We start from the raw sequence: 20,867 nt of genomic DNA, 5'->3' as shown, positions 1-20,867 counted from the left end.
GAGTATTTCGACAGTTGGAACAAATGAGTATGAGAACGTATCTGATGCCGGGAAGGAAAAAAGTTATCTGAACAGTTTCTAAAGGTGCTTGTGTTGAAGTACTATCAAAAAACTAAAAGTAAAAGGTTACTTTAATTCCTTCAATCACACAGCGTAAATTCTTAATTTTAGAAGTACACATGAAAAATATATTTCAGCTCCCATGTGAAAATCAGCATTTGGAATTTACAAAGGCTGTGATTATTGAGCTAAAAAATAAAGTGAAAAACCTTAGCCAAGTTTCAAGAAGCGTACATCTTAAAATACTTTTTCTAAAGCATTTCATTCCATGATAGATTCAAACTGCAGAGGAATTATATCCCATTCCCACAACATTTAAAGTGATTGAAAACAATAACTTGTGAAGAAATACTGAACAGAAGATAGTGAGATGAACTAACAGATGTACATTTTTAAAGTTATAAATAATGAGTAGCACTTAATCATCAACCAAAAAATCTCATTTGAATCAATATTTGTTTCACTAATGAATCCTATGCTTGGTAAGAATTTTACTTGACAACAGAGGTCTAAACACGTGACCTGTCTTGTTCTGATAAATACTAATGAGAATTATTTTTGTCAACTTAATGTATTTCACCCTGGAATCACCACTCAGTTTCCAGAACACAGCCTGAACAATGTTAGTCCAAATGGTCTTCTGGTTGTTACTCTGTCTTGACATTATTTTCTCTTAACTAGCATCATCACTATATTTTTCTTTAGACACCTCTTCCTTACCTAAAGTTCAGCTACGTGCAGCAAAAGCCCTGCCTCTGCTTACGAACAAACCTTGTCCCTTCCCGTTCTTTCAAATTAGTCACAAGCCACGTCTATAATGACTTCCTAGATTATCATGGTGGGTTGACCTCGGCTGGCTGCCAGACCCCACCTGGCTGTTCTCCCCACCCTTAACAGGACAGGCATAGAAAATAAGATGAAAAGTTTGTGGGTCAGGACAGAAGACAGGGAGACAACTTACCAACCACCATCAAGGGCAAAACAGGCTCAACTCAGTGAAAATAAGTTTATATATTTGAATATAAATTAAGAATTAAAAGAGAGACAATTAGATAGAACAAGTAGTGCCAATTAAAAATAGAGTTGGATTGTAAGAAACTGACGTAACTGCAAATACCTTCCCCTGCACTATCCTTTCTCAGGTTCAGCTTTACTCCTACATTACTGACTCTTCTATTTCCTCTTCACCCACCCAGAAGAGCAGGGGATGGGGTATGGGGGTTGCGGTCAGCCCACAACAGCATGGCTCTGCCATCACATCCTTTAGTGGGTGATATTGGTGATAGGGGGATGGCTAGACCAGATGATCTTGGAGGTCTTCTCCAACCTTAATGATTCTGTGATTCCTCACACCCGTCCCCTGCAGGTCTGCCTTCCTTCATGGTAAATCCACCTACAGCAGCATGGGGTCCTCCCTAGGCTGCAGTGTGGATATCTGCTCCCCCATCACCCTCCACATGGGCTGTAAGGAAATGCATGCTGCACCATGGTCTCCTCCACAGATTACATGGGTATCTCTGCCCTGGTGCATGGAGGACCTCCTCATTCTCTGATGTGTTTTGACAGGGTTGTTTCAGTTTTCTCATACCTCTCATATACTGCTGCACAGCTTTTTTGCCCATTCCTTAACACGCTTTCCCTGCAACATCAGTGTCTCTGACTGACAGAGTCTGTTGGGGGCAGCTGGAAGCAGCTGTGGCCAGCACAGGGCAGCCCACAGCCCCTCCTCACAGAGGACCCTGCAACCCCCATGTGGTGGTTTCATGCTGATAGATAGATAAACTACCACACTGCTCTCTCACTTGCCCTCCTCAGAAGAAGAGGGGGGAGGAAATACGGAGGAAATATGATGAAAAAAGGCTCACAGGACTGAGATAAGGACAGGGAAATCACTCACCAATTATTGTCACAAGCAAAACATACTCAGCATAGGGAGATTCATGCAGTTTATTGCCTTTTGCTAACAGACTAGAGCAGAGAGAACTCAAAGCAAACTACAAACACCTTCCCCCATCCATCATCTTCTACCTCTTCCTCCCCCTGCCACAGAGGAGAACGGAGAATGGGGGTTGTGGTCAGGGCTTTGTCTCCACTGCTCCTTCATGGTCCCTCTCTGCCCCTGCTCCCCGTGGGTCCCTCCCACGGGATGCCGTCCTTCCCAAACTGATCCTGCGGGGGCTGCCCACAGGCAGCAGCTCTTCAAGCACTGCTCCCACACGGCTCCATCCCACAGGGTCCATCCATCCCCCAGGAGCAAACTGCTCCAGCACGGGTCCCCCATGGTCCCCCTCCCAAGGGTCCAACCAGCGTTGCTCCCTGGCTCGGCTCTGGCCAGCAGCAGGTCCCTTTTGGAGCTGGCTCTGATCTGACATAGGGCAGCTGCTGGGCTCTGCTCACAGAGGCCACCCTGCAACACTTCCAGAGCCAAAACCTTGTCACAGAAGCCCAATACACCCTTACCACTATCAAACACTGCCACAGACCCCCAATACCCCCCAAAAATAATAAAGTTGTACCAGAATCCTTTTGTATTCAGGAGTTATTTTTGAAGGTATTTGGCTTAGTAATAAAAAACATTAAAATTACTAAAGTCATTACTTTAATTTTACAAGATTTGAAAAAAAATAATTAGATAACCTAGATGCAATTCTCAAGATGGAATTAACTTAAAGAAAGTGTTAGAAGTCACTGTTCATCATACATTTTATTCAAACTGTACTTAAAACCCAAGAGCTATGGCAAGTACCAATTCACTTCATTGCGAAACTATTTTCCTAAACTGAAATCCATGTAGATCCCCGAAAGCCACTGAATTAGGGACAGGCAAAATTCACAATACAATACAAAATGCTAGTTTCATTTTCTGAATTCCAAAATCCAGGCAAAGCTTCACAGAAAAAAAAACAACAAAAAAAAACTAGTAAGTAAAGACAAGACATTCTGGTTTTCTTAAACAAAAAGAACCCACTTTTTAGTTAAATTAGTGGTATTTTTACACAATATCAGAAGACAGAAGTGAGACATTTTATCTTTTAAATGTACTAATGAACAAACTATTAGCTGTCCCATGTTTTGCAGCCTACGACATTCTTTACTGTTTTGGCAGACAGAGCTTTCTCATAGTGGCACATTTGCACACAGAAAAAAAATCTTAGCAAGGAAACAGGTTTAAAAATATAGCAGCCTATTAAATGTTTTTACATTCTTTGCTACTTCCCAAATACTGCATTTAAGATCTTAGGTTAGGATAACTGCCTTTCAAATATGTAATAAACACTTTTTAAAATAATTATTTTGCCTTTCCAAAGCAGAGTCCTGCTGCACCCATGAAAGCAGAAAAATACTAAATGTGATTTAGTATTTGCTTGTTAGCACGCTATAAAAACTGGAATGTCAGCTTGGTTTAATCCATTGCAAAGAAGCCCTCTCATCTGAAAATCACCTTTTCAAGTCTGGAACAAGTATATCATATACGTGTTACTTTAGTAGTTAAACTGCATTTTGAATTTCAAGCCTAGAGTTCTCAAGAAAGAACCTGGTTAATCTGGTTTTCTGCACAGCCAGCATAAGTGTTCAGATAAAATAGATAATCGTATTAAAAGTAATTTTTAGTAGCTTGTATGGAACAGCTATCCTATAGTCTTGCAGCACCCAATTGGTTAGTACTTTATCCAGTTATTTTCCTGTTAAGAACATGCAATTATTATGTAGCATCAAGTCCTGCTGTGTTGGTTTATATGCAACCATGACTGATGTGTGCTATTCCCAACTGCCTATGGAAAAAAACAATGACTTGTAATAGGAATTAGACCAGAGAACCTAGTCCCCTGCAGATGGGATGCAGCGAGTGATGCTTCTACTGTACCTATTAGGAATAAAATGTTTGCAATATCCACAGACATCGTGTATCAGCCATGGAAAAACATCTATTACCTGAAAAAAAATCTCAACTTAGAAATAATTTGAAATCACCGAGTTAAACTCATTAGGAATCTCATATATAGCAAGAAGCTAAGGAATTATTACTCAAGCAGGAAACGAGGCCACTTTATATTAACAATCAAATAATACAGAAACTATGCATACTGCTTTTTTTCCAATGGGACAATCAAATATAGGAAAAGGAGTCACACACTGCTGCACCCTTAAATCCCTGCTTTTGTATCAATTATCTTTTTGTTACCTCATATTATATATTACAGTGTGCAATGTATGAGCCTAAAGCAGTGCATACACTGGCAGCAGCAAAAGTCCTGTACGGACCACGAGGCAACACCCACACAGAATGCTCTACCTTAACAGAAAAGCCCTGCTTGCAGCAGTACTGTTGTGCCAGAGATGCCGTGTACAGTATCTTGGACTCAGATTCCTGGTGATGGGAATGGAGTGTTCCCACCCTACGAAGGCTGGGGGGGGTTGCAGCTTATGCAGAGGCCTGCCATACCCATGAAAGCAGCACACTATGCAGACTTTAAGATTAGCTTATTTTGAATCCAAGCATAAGAAATGAAATACAATTCAATACAACCATATATACTTTTCTATAAATGCACTATTACCATTATTTGCAATAGGCCACAGGTGTTATGCAAGGCCCCAGTCCTGATCTGCTAGGCTTATCAACAACTCATGCAAACTCATTCTGTGAGCTAGGGCTTGGTACCAGGTGTCTCTTATTAGGACTGTACAGTTTAAACACAAGATAACAAAGGCTTTGAAAACAGGAGCACAGACTAAAAGCAGTGGCTGCATGAACCATACACAACTCATTAATGGTCAATTACTGTCAGTGAGAAAGTGCATCCTCCAGAACTGGGAAGACTGCTTTTGCTCTAAGTATCAGCAGCTACACGGGGGCGTGGGGTGAACACCAGAACTGATGAGCAACAGGGAGTCACCTTCTGCAGCATGGGAAGGTAACACGCTGCAACCCCAGGAACAGGAATCATCCAGAAAGCAAATGATTTTATTAAGAGATCCCAAACTAGGAGGTGGCTGAAGATGCCTACTTCAATTCAGAGCCTGACCACCCTGTCACATCCCACCCCAGTCCCTCTCCTCGTTATCAAGGAACTCTCCCATGGGGTCATCTTGGTCTCGGCCACGAGGACCATTAAGAATCATACAATCATTTAGGTTGGAAAATACCTCAAACACCTTTAAGAGCAGAGATGTCAGACTAGTTACATGTCGTTGGCTTCATGTTACTGCATACTTACAGGTAATCTAGGATATAATTATTAAAAACTGACTACTCTGAATACATAATGATAATGGTTAGTATGTAATAACTAATGTATAGTGATAATTAACAATGTGTAAGAATTACAAGCATAGAGCACATTGCTAATGAATGTCAGCCTAAGAAGTTTTGTTCTGAAGTTTAAAACTGACCTGATTTGTCAGCCTAAACTCTTCCATCTCAGTTATCTTTAATGCAATTGTGTACGTGTATCAAGGAATTAAAGTACATATCCACATATGTACATGCATTTCATTTTTAATCAATTTTTCTCCTGCAACTCAAAATAAAGCCTTAAGTATACATTAGACAAGTCACAAAACAATCTGGGTTCCTAAGTGCTTTGAGACTTGGGGTGGCAAATTCTGTTCAACCACTCCTTGTAACTGGGGAATGATGGACTTAACTGAGTGGAAAAACATTCCAAACAGACTAAGGAGTGGCTGAAGCCTGACAGATGTGATCTAAACCACATTGATTAGAATTTGTAAGTAACAGTGAAAGCAGTTACTGAAGTTTGTCTAAAAAGGAGGCAGAAAGATGAACTTGAAGAAGCAGAACCAACACTAAGTCATCCGTGAAGAATTATTTTGTTGTATGAACAGAGGCCAAAAGGTAACGAGTTAGCAACTTTAAGAGGCAGCAAAACACTGTGCAGCAGCACATTGGTAGACTAAGTGAGTATTCTGACCCTTTTACTTGGCATTCCTGGAATGTATATCAGAAAATGAGGATTGCACAAATCCTCAGCAGAGATGTTAAAAATGCTATTAATGGCTGTCACAAGACAGATAATCAAGAACAGGTTGCATAGCAGGACAGTTGAGCAACCCTAAGCCCCTGGAGGGGAGGCGACACATGAACCAACTGTATCCACTAACTAAATTAACTATAAATCAATCTCATTAAGACAAAGATTCATATTGAGCAAGAGTATGGATTAGAAACAATAAGGAAAAAATTCTGAATAATAAAACTGTAGCAATAATACCAAATGCTCAGATATAACCCATGGGCAAGAATTATGATCCTGAATTAGATGTCAAATCATGAACACTTAAAATTTAATTCTCTTAATAAAGAAAAACTCAAGGGGAGAAACAATATTCTAATTGACAATAAAAAGTTGACAGAAGTACTGTTGGATTACAGCCCCAGTTTCAAGTGTGTGGTAACATGATTACATTTAAGTACTAAAGAAGAATTACTCAGCAACGTTGGGCAATCCTAAAATATTTGGCTATTTACTACACATTAGAGACCTCCCCCCCGTTCATTATGGAATTCTTCATCATAATATAAACAGCTTCATTTAAACTGAATTGGATGCTTATTTTTCCACTTCTGACTTAATTCCCTCAATACATACTACAGAAGAAGCCTTCTATTTTTTTTTTTACCCACAACGCCCAAGTATTCTTGGCTTTTTGATTGCCAAGAATCAGTTGCACTTTCATAAACATACAGGAACATTCTGACATTTTCACTTTGAACGTCAACCTATCCATTGCTGGTTCAGATTCAAGGACTGTCAGATTCATATACAGGTTCATACAGAGAATGCAAATGCTAAAAATAACTGCCTGGGAGAATCCCATGTTCCAAGAAAACATCTGCCTGCTGCACCAACACCCAGTATCATCATCTCCTATGCATCAACTTTTCTCTCCATCACTCTTCTACTGCTCTTTGGCACTTTCCTCTCCAAAATACAATCGCCTCAGGCTTTTCAGATATGAGTATGTATTCCTGACTGCATGCGGCTCTGTAGGGCTTTCTGGACATGCTGCATGGAATCTCCATCAACACTTCTCTATCATCAACTTGAGATCTTCCACCAAACCAGAAGTAACAATTTGATTATTTACAGTACAAACCAAAGTCTAAAAGTACTAATTGTCTGGTGTCTTAAACAAACCCCTATCTAGTTACAGCTTATATTCTATGCCTTAGTTTACTTGGGTCATCTTTTTAGAAAAGATTATGGCTGAGGAAGCACTTTATCAAGTTACAGAAAACAAATTAATTAAATGCGCATCACTTCATACTAAAACAGACTGTTTTCCAACAGCTGGAAACAAATTAATGTATTTTTATGCAATTAGCAATTATTACAAATTTACTGCTATGGTATTTCTGCCTAGGGCACCAATTTATATATTAGCTTTTTTTTCACAAAAGCTTTCACCAACTGAAATCTATCATTTCACATTCAACTTCACCAGCAGCTGACTAAAACCTATCAGCAGATAAAAGCCATAATTACATTCTTCTTTTATCATATGCAGCTCTGTTGGATCAAAGTTCAGAGCAGTAGCTAGAAAAATCTAATCTAAAGTTTACCTGCTTTATTCCTCCAAGTGGATCCACTTCTACATGTTACCATTCCAACAGCTTCCAACACACAATTACATTTCATGTTTTATACAATTTAAAGAAATACCAATGTACTGTTAATGTAATGTCATGGTAACCTTTTGACAGTACTTTGCAATATATCATTTGTCATGTAAAAATACTTTAAGCAATACAATTTGCTTTGCATTGACATTTCCTTCAAGTAAAAAAATCTATTTTAAATACTAAGTATTTGTAGTTTAAAATCTGTTTAAAAGCTCCCACAGAAAGCTTCGGTATCTGATAAAGATAAATGTTTGAAGCGTACTCTGTAAATTTGTCAATCTATTTTTAAAACTATCTGTGCTTCCGCTCACAAGTGTCCAATTATTAGTAGTGGCCAACATTATGCTACTATTCTTAAACCAAATATAATGCTAATCAAAGGGTAACTAACTATTCAACTTCCAATACCTTTCTAAAAGGCAGGGATTTTATTTATTATTAGAGGCTGATTATTGGAAAGAAAAATCTCACTTTCTTCAGAATATGGGTCAGAAGAGAAGCTTAGGATTGTAAGCTGTCAGTTTAGCTCTGATGTATAGTGCTCATGTTCTTTTGGTAAACTGTAGCTAAAACAAGTTTATTTCGCCTCTACTTTATAACACAAATATTTACTAAGTTCTTTACAATAGCAATTTATTGTTATTCAGGAAAAAAGAGCTAAGACTATTCACAGGTTGAATTGCCAACAAAATTTGTGCCAACCAAATAGGCTGTCTTTCAGGTAGACTTCAGTTTCTATCTTCTTGTCTTCCCCTAGCTGCTGATATACACAAGCAACAGAAGTCAAAAAAATGTACTCTTCTAGAAATCCATTCAGAAGAGGAATGACTTGCAATTTGTATATTAATGTAAAACAATTACTTGCCTTCACTAAGCAACAGTTTCTCCTAATCACTGTTTCTGGAAACAAACTAGTTCACTGAAAACACCTTCACTACTCACACTGCATTCATTTGTTAATCCTAGTTGAGGCATTTGCTACAGAAGTACTTAAATGTCTCTTTGCAACAGAACAAAGTGTTCTTAAAGTCAAACAGCCAATAGCATATTTCTATTAAGATTTTGACATAAGTGTCTATTATCTCATTATAACCAAAAAAACAAACATTACATCACAGTTATTACATCTTGATTAAGCTACCAAATTAGAAATCAAAATGTTTTTCTGCATCAGTAATGCGGGAAGTAAAATAAATTGAAGACTAACCACTGGATTAGAAAATGGCATGTATGAGTCCTGTCTGAAGACGAGCTCAAACTCACCATGGAAAGTAAGTTTTTGAACTCTTCCTGTGTGGATAGTTACCTCTAGAGAGGAAAAAAATAGTGCACACAATACTACGCATTCTTAAAAGCTGTCAAACATGATATTTTAAGTGTTTTTCAAGATTCACCATACAGATCTATATGTATTTCTCCCGAAGGACCATCCAAGTCCTTTGGGGAAAACTGTAGAACTCGTGAGATATACATTAAGAATTTGCAAACAGGCTTGAAAATATATAAAATATATGTTCCACCAGGATTAAATTAGTGCTGGCCTTTCAGTTAAGCTGTCTGGAGCTAGGCAGGTAGAGCAGATGACCTCCAGAGGTCTCTTCCAGCTTAAGCTGTTCCACACATACTATGAAACTTCTTGATACATCATGTCATCATTGGATGAGTTGGTATAAATACCTTTATTCAAAAGCCGTGATGGCACCATCAGGATAAACACGGTAATTAAGGAAAAAATATTACAATGTGTAAGGCCAATTTTACTGGAAGTTGGATTTCCAACCTTACAAAGTGTTTGTGTGTTTTCAGTGGCAGACCCTGGCCCTTTCCAACTCCAAAGCTGAAGCCCACAGATCCACCTCTACAGGCATGCCATCAACACCCACTCCAAACCATCTGCACAGAAGTCTCCACTGAAAGCTTGACTTTAGGCATGAAAGAACTATAAGGTTTGATGGTAATGAAGAATATCTTTAATAAATACCACCTGACAATCAACTGCAGCAGTATTTTAAGAATCACAGAATATCCCATATTGGAAGGGGCACACAAGGATCAATTCTAGTTGCTGGCTCTGGACAAGACCACCCAAAAATAAAACCATATGTCTGAGAACGTTGTCCAAACACTTCTTGAACTCCAGTAGTCTCAGTGCCATGACCACTGTCTGCCCTGGGGAACCTGTCCCAGTGCCCGACCACCCTCTGGGTGCAGACCCTTTCCCTAACCCCCAGCCTGACCCTCCCCTGTCCCAGCTCCATGCCGTTCCCTCGGGTCCTGTCGCTGTCCCCAGAGAGCAGAGCTCAGCGCCTGCCCCTCCGCTCCCCTCGTGAGGGAGCTGCAGGCTGCCATGAGGCCTCCCCTCAGCCTGCTCTGCTCGGGGCTGAGCAAACCAAGGGGCCTCAGCTGCTCCTCATACATCTTGCCCTCTAGACCCTTCACCATTCCTGTAGCCCTCCTTTGGACACACACAGCGCAGAGCAGAGCAGGACAATCCCTTCCCCCACCAGCTGGCAGTGCTGGGCCTGTTGCACCCCAGGGTAGGGTTGCCCCTCCTGGCTGCCAGGGCACACTGCTGGCTCCTGTTCAGCTTGCTGTTGACCAGAAACTCCAGATCCTTCTTTTGGGCTGCTCTCCAGCCTCTTGTCCCCCCAGTCTGGGTACATAGCCAGGGTTGCCCCATCCCAGGTACCGAATCTGGCACATGCTCTTGTAAAATTTCATGTGGTTGTTGACTGCCCAGACCTCTAACCTGTCAAGATCCACATGCAAGGCCTCTCGATCCCTGAAGGAGTCAACAGCTCCTCCTAATTTAATGTCATCTGCAAACTTACTCAGAACATCTTCAAGTCCTGCATCCAAGTCATTTATGAAAACACTGAAGAAAACTGGCCCTAAAATAGAGCCCTGTGGAACCCCATAGTGACTGACAGCTAGCCTGATGTAACTGCATTTACTGTAACTCCTTGATCCTGATCCATCAGCCAATTGTTCATCCCTTTATGATGCCTAGGATAGAGTAATAGAACAAAATTTAAGTCTGCGTGTATATCAACTTTTTATACTACTCAGGATTTCTCAAGCCTTGACCACATAGCAGAAGTCTTGAGCTCAAGCCTCCATTCTGTTATAAACCAGCTGAATACCTTCAATGTTTTTCATTATCTGACTGAAAACAAATCAGCATCAGCTATTGACTTTCACTTTCCTCTCTTATAACCTGATGCACATGGCTAATTCTTGACAGTTCTTTGCTTAATGTGATCCAGTGAGTGTACTTTGAATACTCGTCCTTCGGTCCCCTATTTCTGAGGAGTCAACTCTAAGTTTCAGCTGTTAATATTGCCAGTAGCCCAATTAAATCCCATGTTTCCATTGAATTGGAGACTACTGCCACAGAAACATACCTGTTCTGGAAGGGTGACATAATAATTCTACACTTAAAATATCTGAAGAAGCTATTTCAGTGAGCTGATTTAACAAGTGTTCCTTTCATTAAATAAAGAGGAAAGAAACAAGCATCATCTTATAAAATATCTCTGTAGAATTATCTATCAATCTCTGCCCAATGTGATAGGAATGAAAAAAGAAGACAAGAAGGGACTGTGGCTTTCTGAATACAAATTTAATGTCTCATAATTAATACTATGACTAATCATTATGGTAATCTTAATTGCTGAAAATACAGTGAGACTACTCAGTGACAGCAGCTTTCTGTTTATGCTTATACACCAACAAAAATGCGTACATTATATGCTACTAGCAGCAATAAGTACTCATCAAAAATCATTATGTCCCCAGTCGAAACCAAATATGTGCACACCTAACATGAACACCTAAAAGAAAGCTTTGTAAGAATCCAAGCCTCCTTTCCTACAAGGAAATATTATAGACATCAACACCATACAATACCACCCTGTCTGGCTTTACACTAAAGAAAAGCTTCTTGTAATACACCAGGTTAGGAGGGAGATAGTTATTGTACCTGACTCTGGATCAGGAAGATCAAGGAAAACTAAGTTTACAGCAGTTAGAGACTGTAGAAAAAAAAATATTCAGGCATTAAATGCATTCTAACGAACTTACAGTGTTAAGATATTACAAGGACATAGAAGTCAAGATTAACTACATACCACAGGAAGAATATTCTAAACATTTATCTTTGAGCATAATTCCTTTTCTACTATTAAAAGCTGATTAGAAAAAAAAAACAAACACCTACTATCTTTGTTACCAAACACTTATTAAACCAGAAGCGTTCATTCCAAAACTATGGCCCAGATGAAGAGCTTCAGAAAAACAAGTGTTTCATGACAATTTCAGAAGTAAACTTCTATGTCCTCAAAGGCCAGAACTGATCTATTAGTATTTCTGAACCTTTAGTACTTAAACAGTAATCACTAACTGCAGCTACAAGTAATCAGACGTTTACCAAGTTTCGGAGATGCCAGTTCAAACTACAATGAAACTTAAGTGTCAAACATCCCTCAAAATCCATGATCCTTAATGAAAACTGAACTAAAATATCACATTAAACTTTCAGAACTGTACCCACATTTTGTTCTTTCCCCAATATCGTGTTTTCTTCTATACACTCAAGAGACGCAAGAACTGAAAAAAACCCACAGTGATTCAACTCCAAGAAATGTCAGACAGAAGACAGGAAAAAAAGCCATCTATCTGTAAGAGTTCCAGTGTTACACACTTCCTAGTCAGAACATGAGATGTTCCTGAACTTCCCTTCACAAAGTGCAATATACAGAAACATTCCAGCAGCAATGTCAGCATTGCTATAATCTTTCACTCCAACACCAGAACTGGAATTCAAGCTGCTGAGCTATGCTTTAAAACATTTTTCTAGACCTCTGTTGGCCCACCTCTTTGCTACCACCTTCCTATTTCTGCCTGACAGATACATCATGCCTCTCACAAGTGAACACAAGACTTTGATGGAGCTCCTGATCAGAGGCCAGTACTACTAGACTTCCACAAGTATATTCAAACAGGTATGTGTAAAGGCTGCTGTTATGCATTGAACATTACTGAATAAGTCAAATCTTGAGCAAATTTAGAAGTTTAACCAGTTTAAGAAAGACCTTTAAAAAAAAGGTATTTTACTTTTTAGGTGACTACAGCACCTGTCATATATCTAAATATAAAAATCTGCTTTCCAAAAATGCACTGTTCATATAATCAATCCATCCGTGTTTTTTCAAGCCAATCTTTTCTGAAATTACATAACTATTTGTAAACTGAAGATTAAGAAAACATCTCCATTGTCATCCTCAATTCATCTTGAAAACACATTTGGAGGAATAAGATTAAATACTATTGCTCTTGTACACTTACGTGCTACAAAGAAGAAAGAAGTCCAGAGGAGGGCCACAAAGATCAGAGGGAAACTTCTCATATGAAGAAGGGTTGAGAGAGCTGAGTGTGCATGTTTTCTGTTACATACCTGGACCTTATAAGAGTAACTGAAAAGCTACAGCATGATTTTTAGGAAGGATTAATCAAAATTAATATATATAATTCTGAAAGCTGCAAAGAGCAGATTTTTTTTCTTTATTTTCTATGGCCACTTCATTTTCAGATTTCATCTGTACGTAGGTTCTCTGTTATCAGCAAAATACTGTATCTCTAAGCATTAGGAAGAAACAGCAACAAATATCACACTTCTTTGTTCAGAGGAAGAAGTAGTAGAACATTTTCTTCAGGAAACGTTATTCATACTCAGAAAGTCAGAAGTCAAAGAAATAGTACTCTCTTTCCAAAGCAAAGTGCAAGGCCTTTGTGACGTATACGACCTCCTTTGGTAAGTTGTTTCTGTGTTATAGACTGACTCCTTGGAAAACAGTGCCTCTTCCACAGAGAAATTGTACCCCTGTGCATAGAAACCTTGAGCGTAATAGATGAAAAGCCGCGTACTGCAATCTCCAATGAAAACAGCCTGTTTTCTTATTAGGAACTCTCCACCCTGCTTGTGTTGCACTGATATCACTAACTTAATATTAATTGACCTAATAGAATTATTTGCTGTACTCATACTTGCTTTTGCTAAACATTAGCCTACAACCACAGTAACACCCCTAAAACATGAAAAGATAGAAATATTGGAATAGTACTTACTGTAATCACAGCCTTGCTCAGACAGATAGAGCCTCTGCAGCCGTATTCTGTTTCATCTTCAGACTTGTAATAACTGAGTGTGTTGCTTTTCAGAACTACCCATCGATCTTGCCACCCATGAATATAGTTGGTCCACTGTAAAATAAATAAATAAAGATCTGCTAGTAGAAGAATAACAATAAAATAATTTTGTTGATATTTTAGGCTTTTAAGCACCAGGAAAGAGTTCGTAAAAAGTTTTTTTGTTTGTTTGTTTTTTTTTTAAAAAAAAGTTCTTCCCAATGGAGATCATTCTTTGTCTGCTCAGGGCTCTTAAAAATCTCTTTTGCAAACCACAGAAGTAAGGTGCTAAAAAGCAGTTGTTTCAAAAGAACAGTAAGATAACAGATGTCTTGGTTGCAACACTGTTGCCAAGGCCACTTAAATACAGGTATCAAACACACCGATAACACATTGTGGAAGGGGGGAGGGGGAAAACCAAACATTAACCACTAAGCTCAATTTAGCCATCTGACTTAAAATTTGAATTAAACAAAAAGAAACTTCAGTAGAACATGGAAAGAATTCTTCTATATACAAGGTAATTTCTACCAAACTGATTCTAATGAAGTTTCTCATTGTTTTCATGTAAACACACATGTACCGTTATCCCACCAGTATAGCATATAACTATTATAGTGTCTAGGGTAATCAGTTCTTTATCAATTCAATACTGCCTGCAGATATTGCTCTAGGTTTTAATTCCATAACCACTTAAACATTAGGAAGATAATTGCTTGTCAGCAGACTTCCAATCATCCTAAGATTTTTCTAGGGACTAGACATTCATATATGCAGTGGAATTTATATTCCAGGAATAAGTCCTGGATTCATCATACAAAGATCTACTTACAAGCGACTAATGGAGTCCTGATTATTAGCACGTTATATTTGCTACGGCTTCCCAACAGAACTAAACTGCACCCTGTAGAAGCATACAGCACTGAGAGTATCACAACTGTTCTATAACTCTGGTCTTCAATCACAGGGCAAAACATAACAAATTAGATAATAATATGAACAGGAAAAAAAAGCATTGAGAACAATTTTATCATGAAAGCATTTCAACATGTTCATGACAACTGTTCTTTGATAAGAGCCTTGAAAAGCAAGTTTAAAACATTTTTTTAACATTTAATTCTAACCATTACACACCATTTTGTAACATATTAACAGGGAGGGGGAGCATGTGGATTAATGGGCTAGTTTCTACATTATACTACATATGTTAATTAATGCACGTCCCATAACTGCATGTTAACTATAATAAATAACAATAACGAGTGCTAAGTACTAAGAAGGAAAAGCAAACTATCACCTGAGAAATTGCTAACCATTTTCAAGAATAGGTAGGACACTACATTTGCTCACCAAAGATAAAGCCTTTTACAATCTCCTAATATATCGTATTGCTGAGTTCAGAATCTCTCAAAGAATGCCTCAGCTGAGCTTAGTACAAGAACTGGCAGCACCAGCCATCACTGGAGGTATTAGCACTCACTGACTTCCTCTCTTCTGCTCTGTTATATTCCTTGCTCCTACCAGACATAAAATACAGAGTCCAAAGTTATCTTGGGCAAAAGAGCAAGGGACAGGGAGGAAAGGACCTTTCCTTCTTTGACACGGTTAAGTGAGGTAAATATAGCAGTCAGTGTTGCATTTGCTGCTGCAATCAACATTTGCTGTTGCAATCGAAATGTCACACGAATTAAAAGACGCCTCGAAGTATACTTGATAGAAAAAAAGGTCTTGGCAACAAAAGGCCACTGGTTAAAGCATGTGGGTTCTTGTGCATCAAAACATTTCCATGTCAAAGTTCTCTGAATCCACCTTAAAATTGTGAGCAGGAAATACAATGGAAAAAAAAACTAGAGTTCTTAAACATTTAAAGAGACTGGTAAAACACACTTATTATAAGCTTCTCTTACCAAATTATTCCCTGTCCTTTAAAGCCTTCTCTCTTTACCAAGGGCAGAACAATTGAAACACTCCTGAGCATACAGAGAGCTGCTGCGTACTTTCATCGATTTACAACGTAATTATAGACAGTAAATTTTTAAAAACAAATATATGCTTAGTAGTAAGTTTGAAACGGTACCATTTTGTTTTAATTAGTTCACCTCAGGTATTACTGAGGCATCAACAAAAGGTGAAATTATCCCTCAATATTCACTGCAACAGGTTTCACCGTTCTCGAATGCATGACACACATGACTGTATGACGAGATTGCATCCTGTGTTCTCACAGTAAAGGCACCATCAGCTACTCTCCACAATCATCTAGAACCATATAAAGCTTGCACATATGCACATTATGAATTTACAAAGAGGCCGTGGCGTCACCTGTTACTCCAGTAAGGAACAGCAACCAGACTCAGCAAAGCAAATAATTTGTCAACATTAAAATTAACCACATCTCACAAACATTAGTTTCCAACGGTGAGAATCACCTAACAGAAGGAAAACTTCGTAAAGGAAAAAAAAAAAAAAAAAACCTATACACTACTAAACCAAATCATCGTGTTTTATCTGAGCTAACACCTCAAGTCTGCCTCACCTTCTCCCTCCCCATGCACTAGAGATGAGGGGATCTCACGGATGAGAGCCACGGCCTTTCCTCTCTCCTCCCCACTCCCCCCATCTCCGGGCTTAGGCACATTTCCAGGCTGGAAGCCTCCTGCAAGAAGCAGGGCAGCGGCCCCGCGATGCCCCTTGTCTCAGCACCCGGGGCCGGGCTGTGATCTCAGTATCCCATGACCTGCGCCTTCGGCACGGGCTGATGCCTGCCCCCACCGCGCAGGACGGGGAAAGAAATTCGCAACGTAGCGGTTTAATTCTGAAGGTGTTTAATTGTTACCGTGAGGGTACTTCCTGAAAATAAATAAATAAATAAATAAATGAAGAAGAAGAAGAAAAAATTTGATGTCACGCTTATTAATTCTGCACACAACTTTAAAATCGCCCCCCCCCCCCCCCCCCCGATAAGATTTCCCGGTACCACCCGACGCATACTTGCAAGTCATCTCATTTCCAGCGATAAAAGGAGAATAAAAAAAAAAAAAAAAAGAAAAAAAAGAAAACAGCAGCGCTCGTACTTAAAAAGGGAAGCGAGTCCTAGTGCCATTTTCCTTCCTCTGCTCCCCGCCGCCCCGATATCCCCGGCCGCAGGGGCGCTTCCCCGCGCGGCGCGGGCACCCTGCAGGCAGCGGGGGCAGCCGGGGGGGGCCGAGCTCGGCGCCGGGGGGCAGCGGGGGCCCGGCCGCCCTCCCCTCCCCTCCCCTCCCCTCCCCTCCCTCCCGGCCGGGGCCGAGGCCGCGCCAGCGCCTCCCGCGGGGGCTCCGAAGCCGCCGCCAGGCCCCGCGCGGGGAGCCGCGTCCCGGTGCTCGCCGCCTTCCTCCTCCTCCTCCTCCTCCTCCTGCCGCCGCTGCTGCTGCTCCCGGCGGCGGGCGGCGCCTTCCTCACCTTGCTGAGCACCCCGCAGAGCTCCACGGGCAGCCCGAGCTCGGTCTCGGGGTCCTCCTCGGAGCCGGAGGAGTTCCAGCTCTGGTTGTCCGACATGGGGACCCGGCAGCCCAGCGGCCCCCGCCCGCCGCAGCCTCGGCGTCCTCCAGCCCCAACGGACGAGTGGCGGCGGCTCCGGGCTCTCCGGGCTCTCCTCCTCCTCCTCCTCTTTTCTCCTCCTCCTCCTCCTCCTCCTCCTCCTCCTTCTCTCTGCCTCCTTCCCCCCCTCCCCTCCCCGCCCCACCTCGGCTCGGCGCGGCCCCGGCCGGCGGCAGGAGCCACAACACGGAGGTGGCGAAGGGGGGCGGGGCGAGCGCGCGCCCGCCCGCCGCTCACTCCACCCCGCGCGCCGCCGCCGCCATCTTAGGCGAGGCGGGTGCGCGCCGCCGCTCCTCGCCCGCCCCGCCCCGCCCCGCGCGATGCCTGCCGGGAGTTGTAGTCCTCCCTCTTCTCCCCCCCCCCGCCTGGCGCCATCTTGGCCTCGCCGCTTCTCGCCCTTCGGGGCCGGGTGCCGCAGGGCTCCCTTGTTAGTCAGGGGAAGCGCCTGGGCGGCCGTGCGTGAGGACCGGGAGAGGCGCCGAGGCTCGCTCCCCGCCCGCGAGAAGCGGTGGGTGCCGCCGGCGGGCGAGCCGCCAGCCCTTTCCCGGGACAAAGATGGCGGCGGCGGGGCCGCAGGAAGGGGCGGGAGGCGCTGCCCGCTGGGGTGACGGGGGGGCGGCACGGCACGGCACGGCCCGGCCCGCCGCCGGTAACGGGGCTCCGCCGCCGGTAGCGGGGCTCCGCCGCGCCGCGCCCCGGCCCTGTCCCGACCGTTGGCGGCGTGTGGGGGCTGCCCGCCCGCTGCGGGTGGCAGCCGCGCGACAGGCGGCGGCCCGAAGCCCGCCCGAGCCGTGAGGGAGCCGCCGCGTCTCGTGTGTCTGGCCGCTGGTTCTGTAGGCACGGGGATGCAATAATAACTCTTTATTTTTATGTATTTTTTGGCCAGTTCGGTGTTATTTCTTCGCCAGAGCTCCACCCGAGGCGTACGACTTCGCCGGTATTTACGGAGGTAGTAATATTTCTGGAAAGAAAGCGAGTTCATCGCTTAGCAGCCTATGAACCGATGCAGGGACATGGCAGGAGCTTCATATTTGTGCTGGCTCATCTTTTTGCTTATTACTTATTATTTTCTTTTGAAGCTTAAATAATTTCATTCAAACCTACAGCATCAACGTAATGACGCTGTCAAATTTTCTCTAACTCCCTGTGACAAATCATGGCGTAATTTTTCCATGTTACGCTTCTTGAAAGTTTCCCTTGAGGATTATCTATTGAAAGAGCTCTTGCCATCAAGATACCTGTCTAAATGCATTATCTGTATATGGGGCAGCTAAAATTTAAATAACTTTCACCATCTCAGTCGTTGGCATAAAGATATTCACAATGAATGTACATCTGTGGCACTGAGTGGTAAAGCAACATAATTACCCTCAACAATTAGAAATAGAGGACAGTCGTAGACATTTTAATACTTGTGTAATCATTGGAATGCACAGAAATATTTCTTACCAGTTCATTGTGGATACTATTTTTGACAACTTTCTAACATAGAAAGTTGTTGAGAAATTATGTTCTTTGCTTCAGTAGCTGTTTGGAAAGAAATGAAGGTATTTGTCCTTAGCATCTGCTGCAGTGTACTCCAAGCGTTAAGCAAGCAGGATGTCTGAGTTTTATATGTGTGTGTATATATACAAGCATGTATAAGAACAATTTATAGTTCTTCTCAGCAGTATATTGATAAAGTTAAGTGGCATCACTTTTAAAGGTAGTTCTTTTTTCCTCATTACATTCTGAATTTATTTCTTTATCTGTTCTCATTGAGAGTAGGGAGTGAAGAGACATGTCTGAACAAGCCTTTTGGCAATGGCAGTGATGTGTACTCAGGTAGCCACACACCCTCGCATTTTCTGTCTGGGATTGTCACCATAGTTGCAGATGCTCTTCTTGTTCTCTGCTTGTTCATTTTTATATCTGCCACATATTCCTAACTTGTCATCACCTTTTTTTTTTTTTTTTTTTTCCCCATAATGTCACCAGCTGATGTTCTTTAAACAGGTGTATTCAGGTGTATTGAGATTGTGACTAACCTGAGATAAATTACATCTTCTTGCTAAAGTTCTGACCATCCTTTTCATATATGACTAGTTGCCTATTGCTTTTAGTGAGATTGGGTCACATCTGCATGGGCAAGTACTGTGGTGCAGTGGGAGTAGACGTGCAAAGGAAAGATTTGGTGCTGCAGATCTTCAGTTCATCCTGTTTATATTTTTAGAAGTTTTTCTTCAGACTAGCTCTAGTCTGGTCCCATGTTGGGAGTCTCCATTAGCAATTGGAATGCATCAGGTATGCTCTGGAATTAGAGTCTTCCAGTTAAGTTTGAGAAGAATCTGATTTGCATGCTTTGAGGCCCATCTGTGATGCAAACCAAAGCCACAGTAAATGAAGGTGATCAAACTGATGCACTGATGTTGACTACACGCTCTGCTGTACCTCCTCCCGTGCCTTATCCACTGAGCCTTTATTTTTTGCTTCATTGCTGTATTCATTCTTCCATCACAAGCCCTTTCTTGTATCCAGCCTTTATTCCCAATGTATTAGATTGTGAACAGTTTACAAATCACTGTTATAATTGGAAGCGATCATCACCTTTCTTAGAATACTGGAACAGATGCTATTGTTCTGTATTGCTGATGTACTAAGTGTAATACAAAAATGCATTTTTGGAGTTTTACTTCTAAAGATGTTACTTGTAAACATCATGAAATTAGTCACTTTATAACTATCTGATTTTTTCTTGCTTTTTATATGTCTCTTATTTCCAGTATTATTTATTGTACCTTCAGCTGTGGTGTATTCACTGTATGTTATTAAAACACTTTCATCATTAGTGTATGTTTTAGCATGTTCATGCTGGTAGTTAAAATTTGTTCGTAAATATAGGACTATTTTTCTTAAAAGATTTTTGAAGGGATTTTGTTTGTTTGTAGAAGAGCATATTGCCTAGCAGTACAGGCTCTCAGATATAAATGATTCAAACTTTTTTGTAAAATAATTGTAATCTCTGTGTTAGGATTTTTGCTTTTAAGTAAAACATTTAAACGAAAGATTACTGCTAATTGTGAACATATAAACAGTGAGCACATCTCTGTAATAACACAATTGCAGGTAACTTCACCACTTCTGATATATTTCTTATGGATGAATGTTCATAATAGTTCAGTTCCTTTATTATTTTCTTTCTGTCTTAAAAAAAATAAAGCATTTGTTTCCAATAATCTAGAAATACAAGGAAACATTGGTTAAAAACTTGCGATTAGTCTTTTTCAGTTTAGAAGATTCTGTGAACTGTTGAATAGAGACAAGAGAACATATTCACAGCAGTCTTTTTCCCTTGGAATAAACTCTGAAGACTTAAAACCTTGAGGTTTTCAGAACACAGCGATAGAGGAGCTGAAAG

The 20,867-nt window shown here is 41.2% G+C and overlaps 2 protein-coding genes across 5 annotated transcripts in view; one reads left to right on the top strand and one right to left on the bottom strand.

Annotated features, from left to right (window-relative positions):
- Positions 1-17,544, bottom strand: part of CERT1 (ceramide transporter 1) — an 80,066-nt gene extending 62,522 nt beyond the window's left edge. The window contains exons 1-2 of one of the 2 annotated variants that reach the window (XM_082783768.1): positions 17,333-17,544; positions 13,832-13,966 (exon numbers count right to left, since the gene is read on the bottom strand). In XM_082783768.1, the coding sequence (XP_082639894.1) occupies positions 13,832-13,966; positions 17,333-17,428 (231 nt within the window). In that variant the 5' untranslated portion in view covers positions 17,429-17,544. The remainder of the gene's footprint in view (positions 1-13,831; positions 13,967-17,332) is intronic. The other variant, XM_082783767.1, reaches the window with a different exon arrangement.
- A 304-nt stretch (positions 17,545-17,848) lies between these two features.
- POLK (DNA polymerase kappa) overlaps positions 17,849-20,867 on the top strand; it is a 35,275-nt gene continuing 32,256 nt past the window's right edge. For 2 of the 3 annotated variants that reach the window (XM_082783766.1, XM_082783764.1), the window contains exon 1: positions 18,098-18,419. The gene's annotated coding sequence lies outside the window, so the exon portion shown is untranslated. Of the gene's footprint in view, positions 17,979-18,097; positions 18,420-20,867 lie in introns of those variants that run through there. The other variant, XM_082783765.1, reaches the window with a different exon arrangement.

The sequence above is a fragment of the Aythya marila genome, assembly GCF_965140915.1.
Source record: "Aythya marila genome assembly, chromosome: Z".
Classification (NCBI taxonomy): domain Eukaryota; kingdom Metazoa; phylum Chordata; class Aves; order Anseriformes; family Anatidae; genus Aythya; species Aythya marila.
This window is presented reverse-complemented; position numbering and strand designations above follow the sequence as displayed.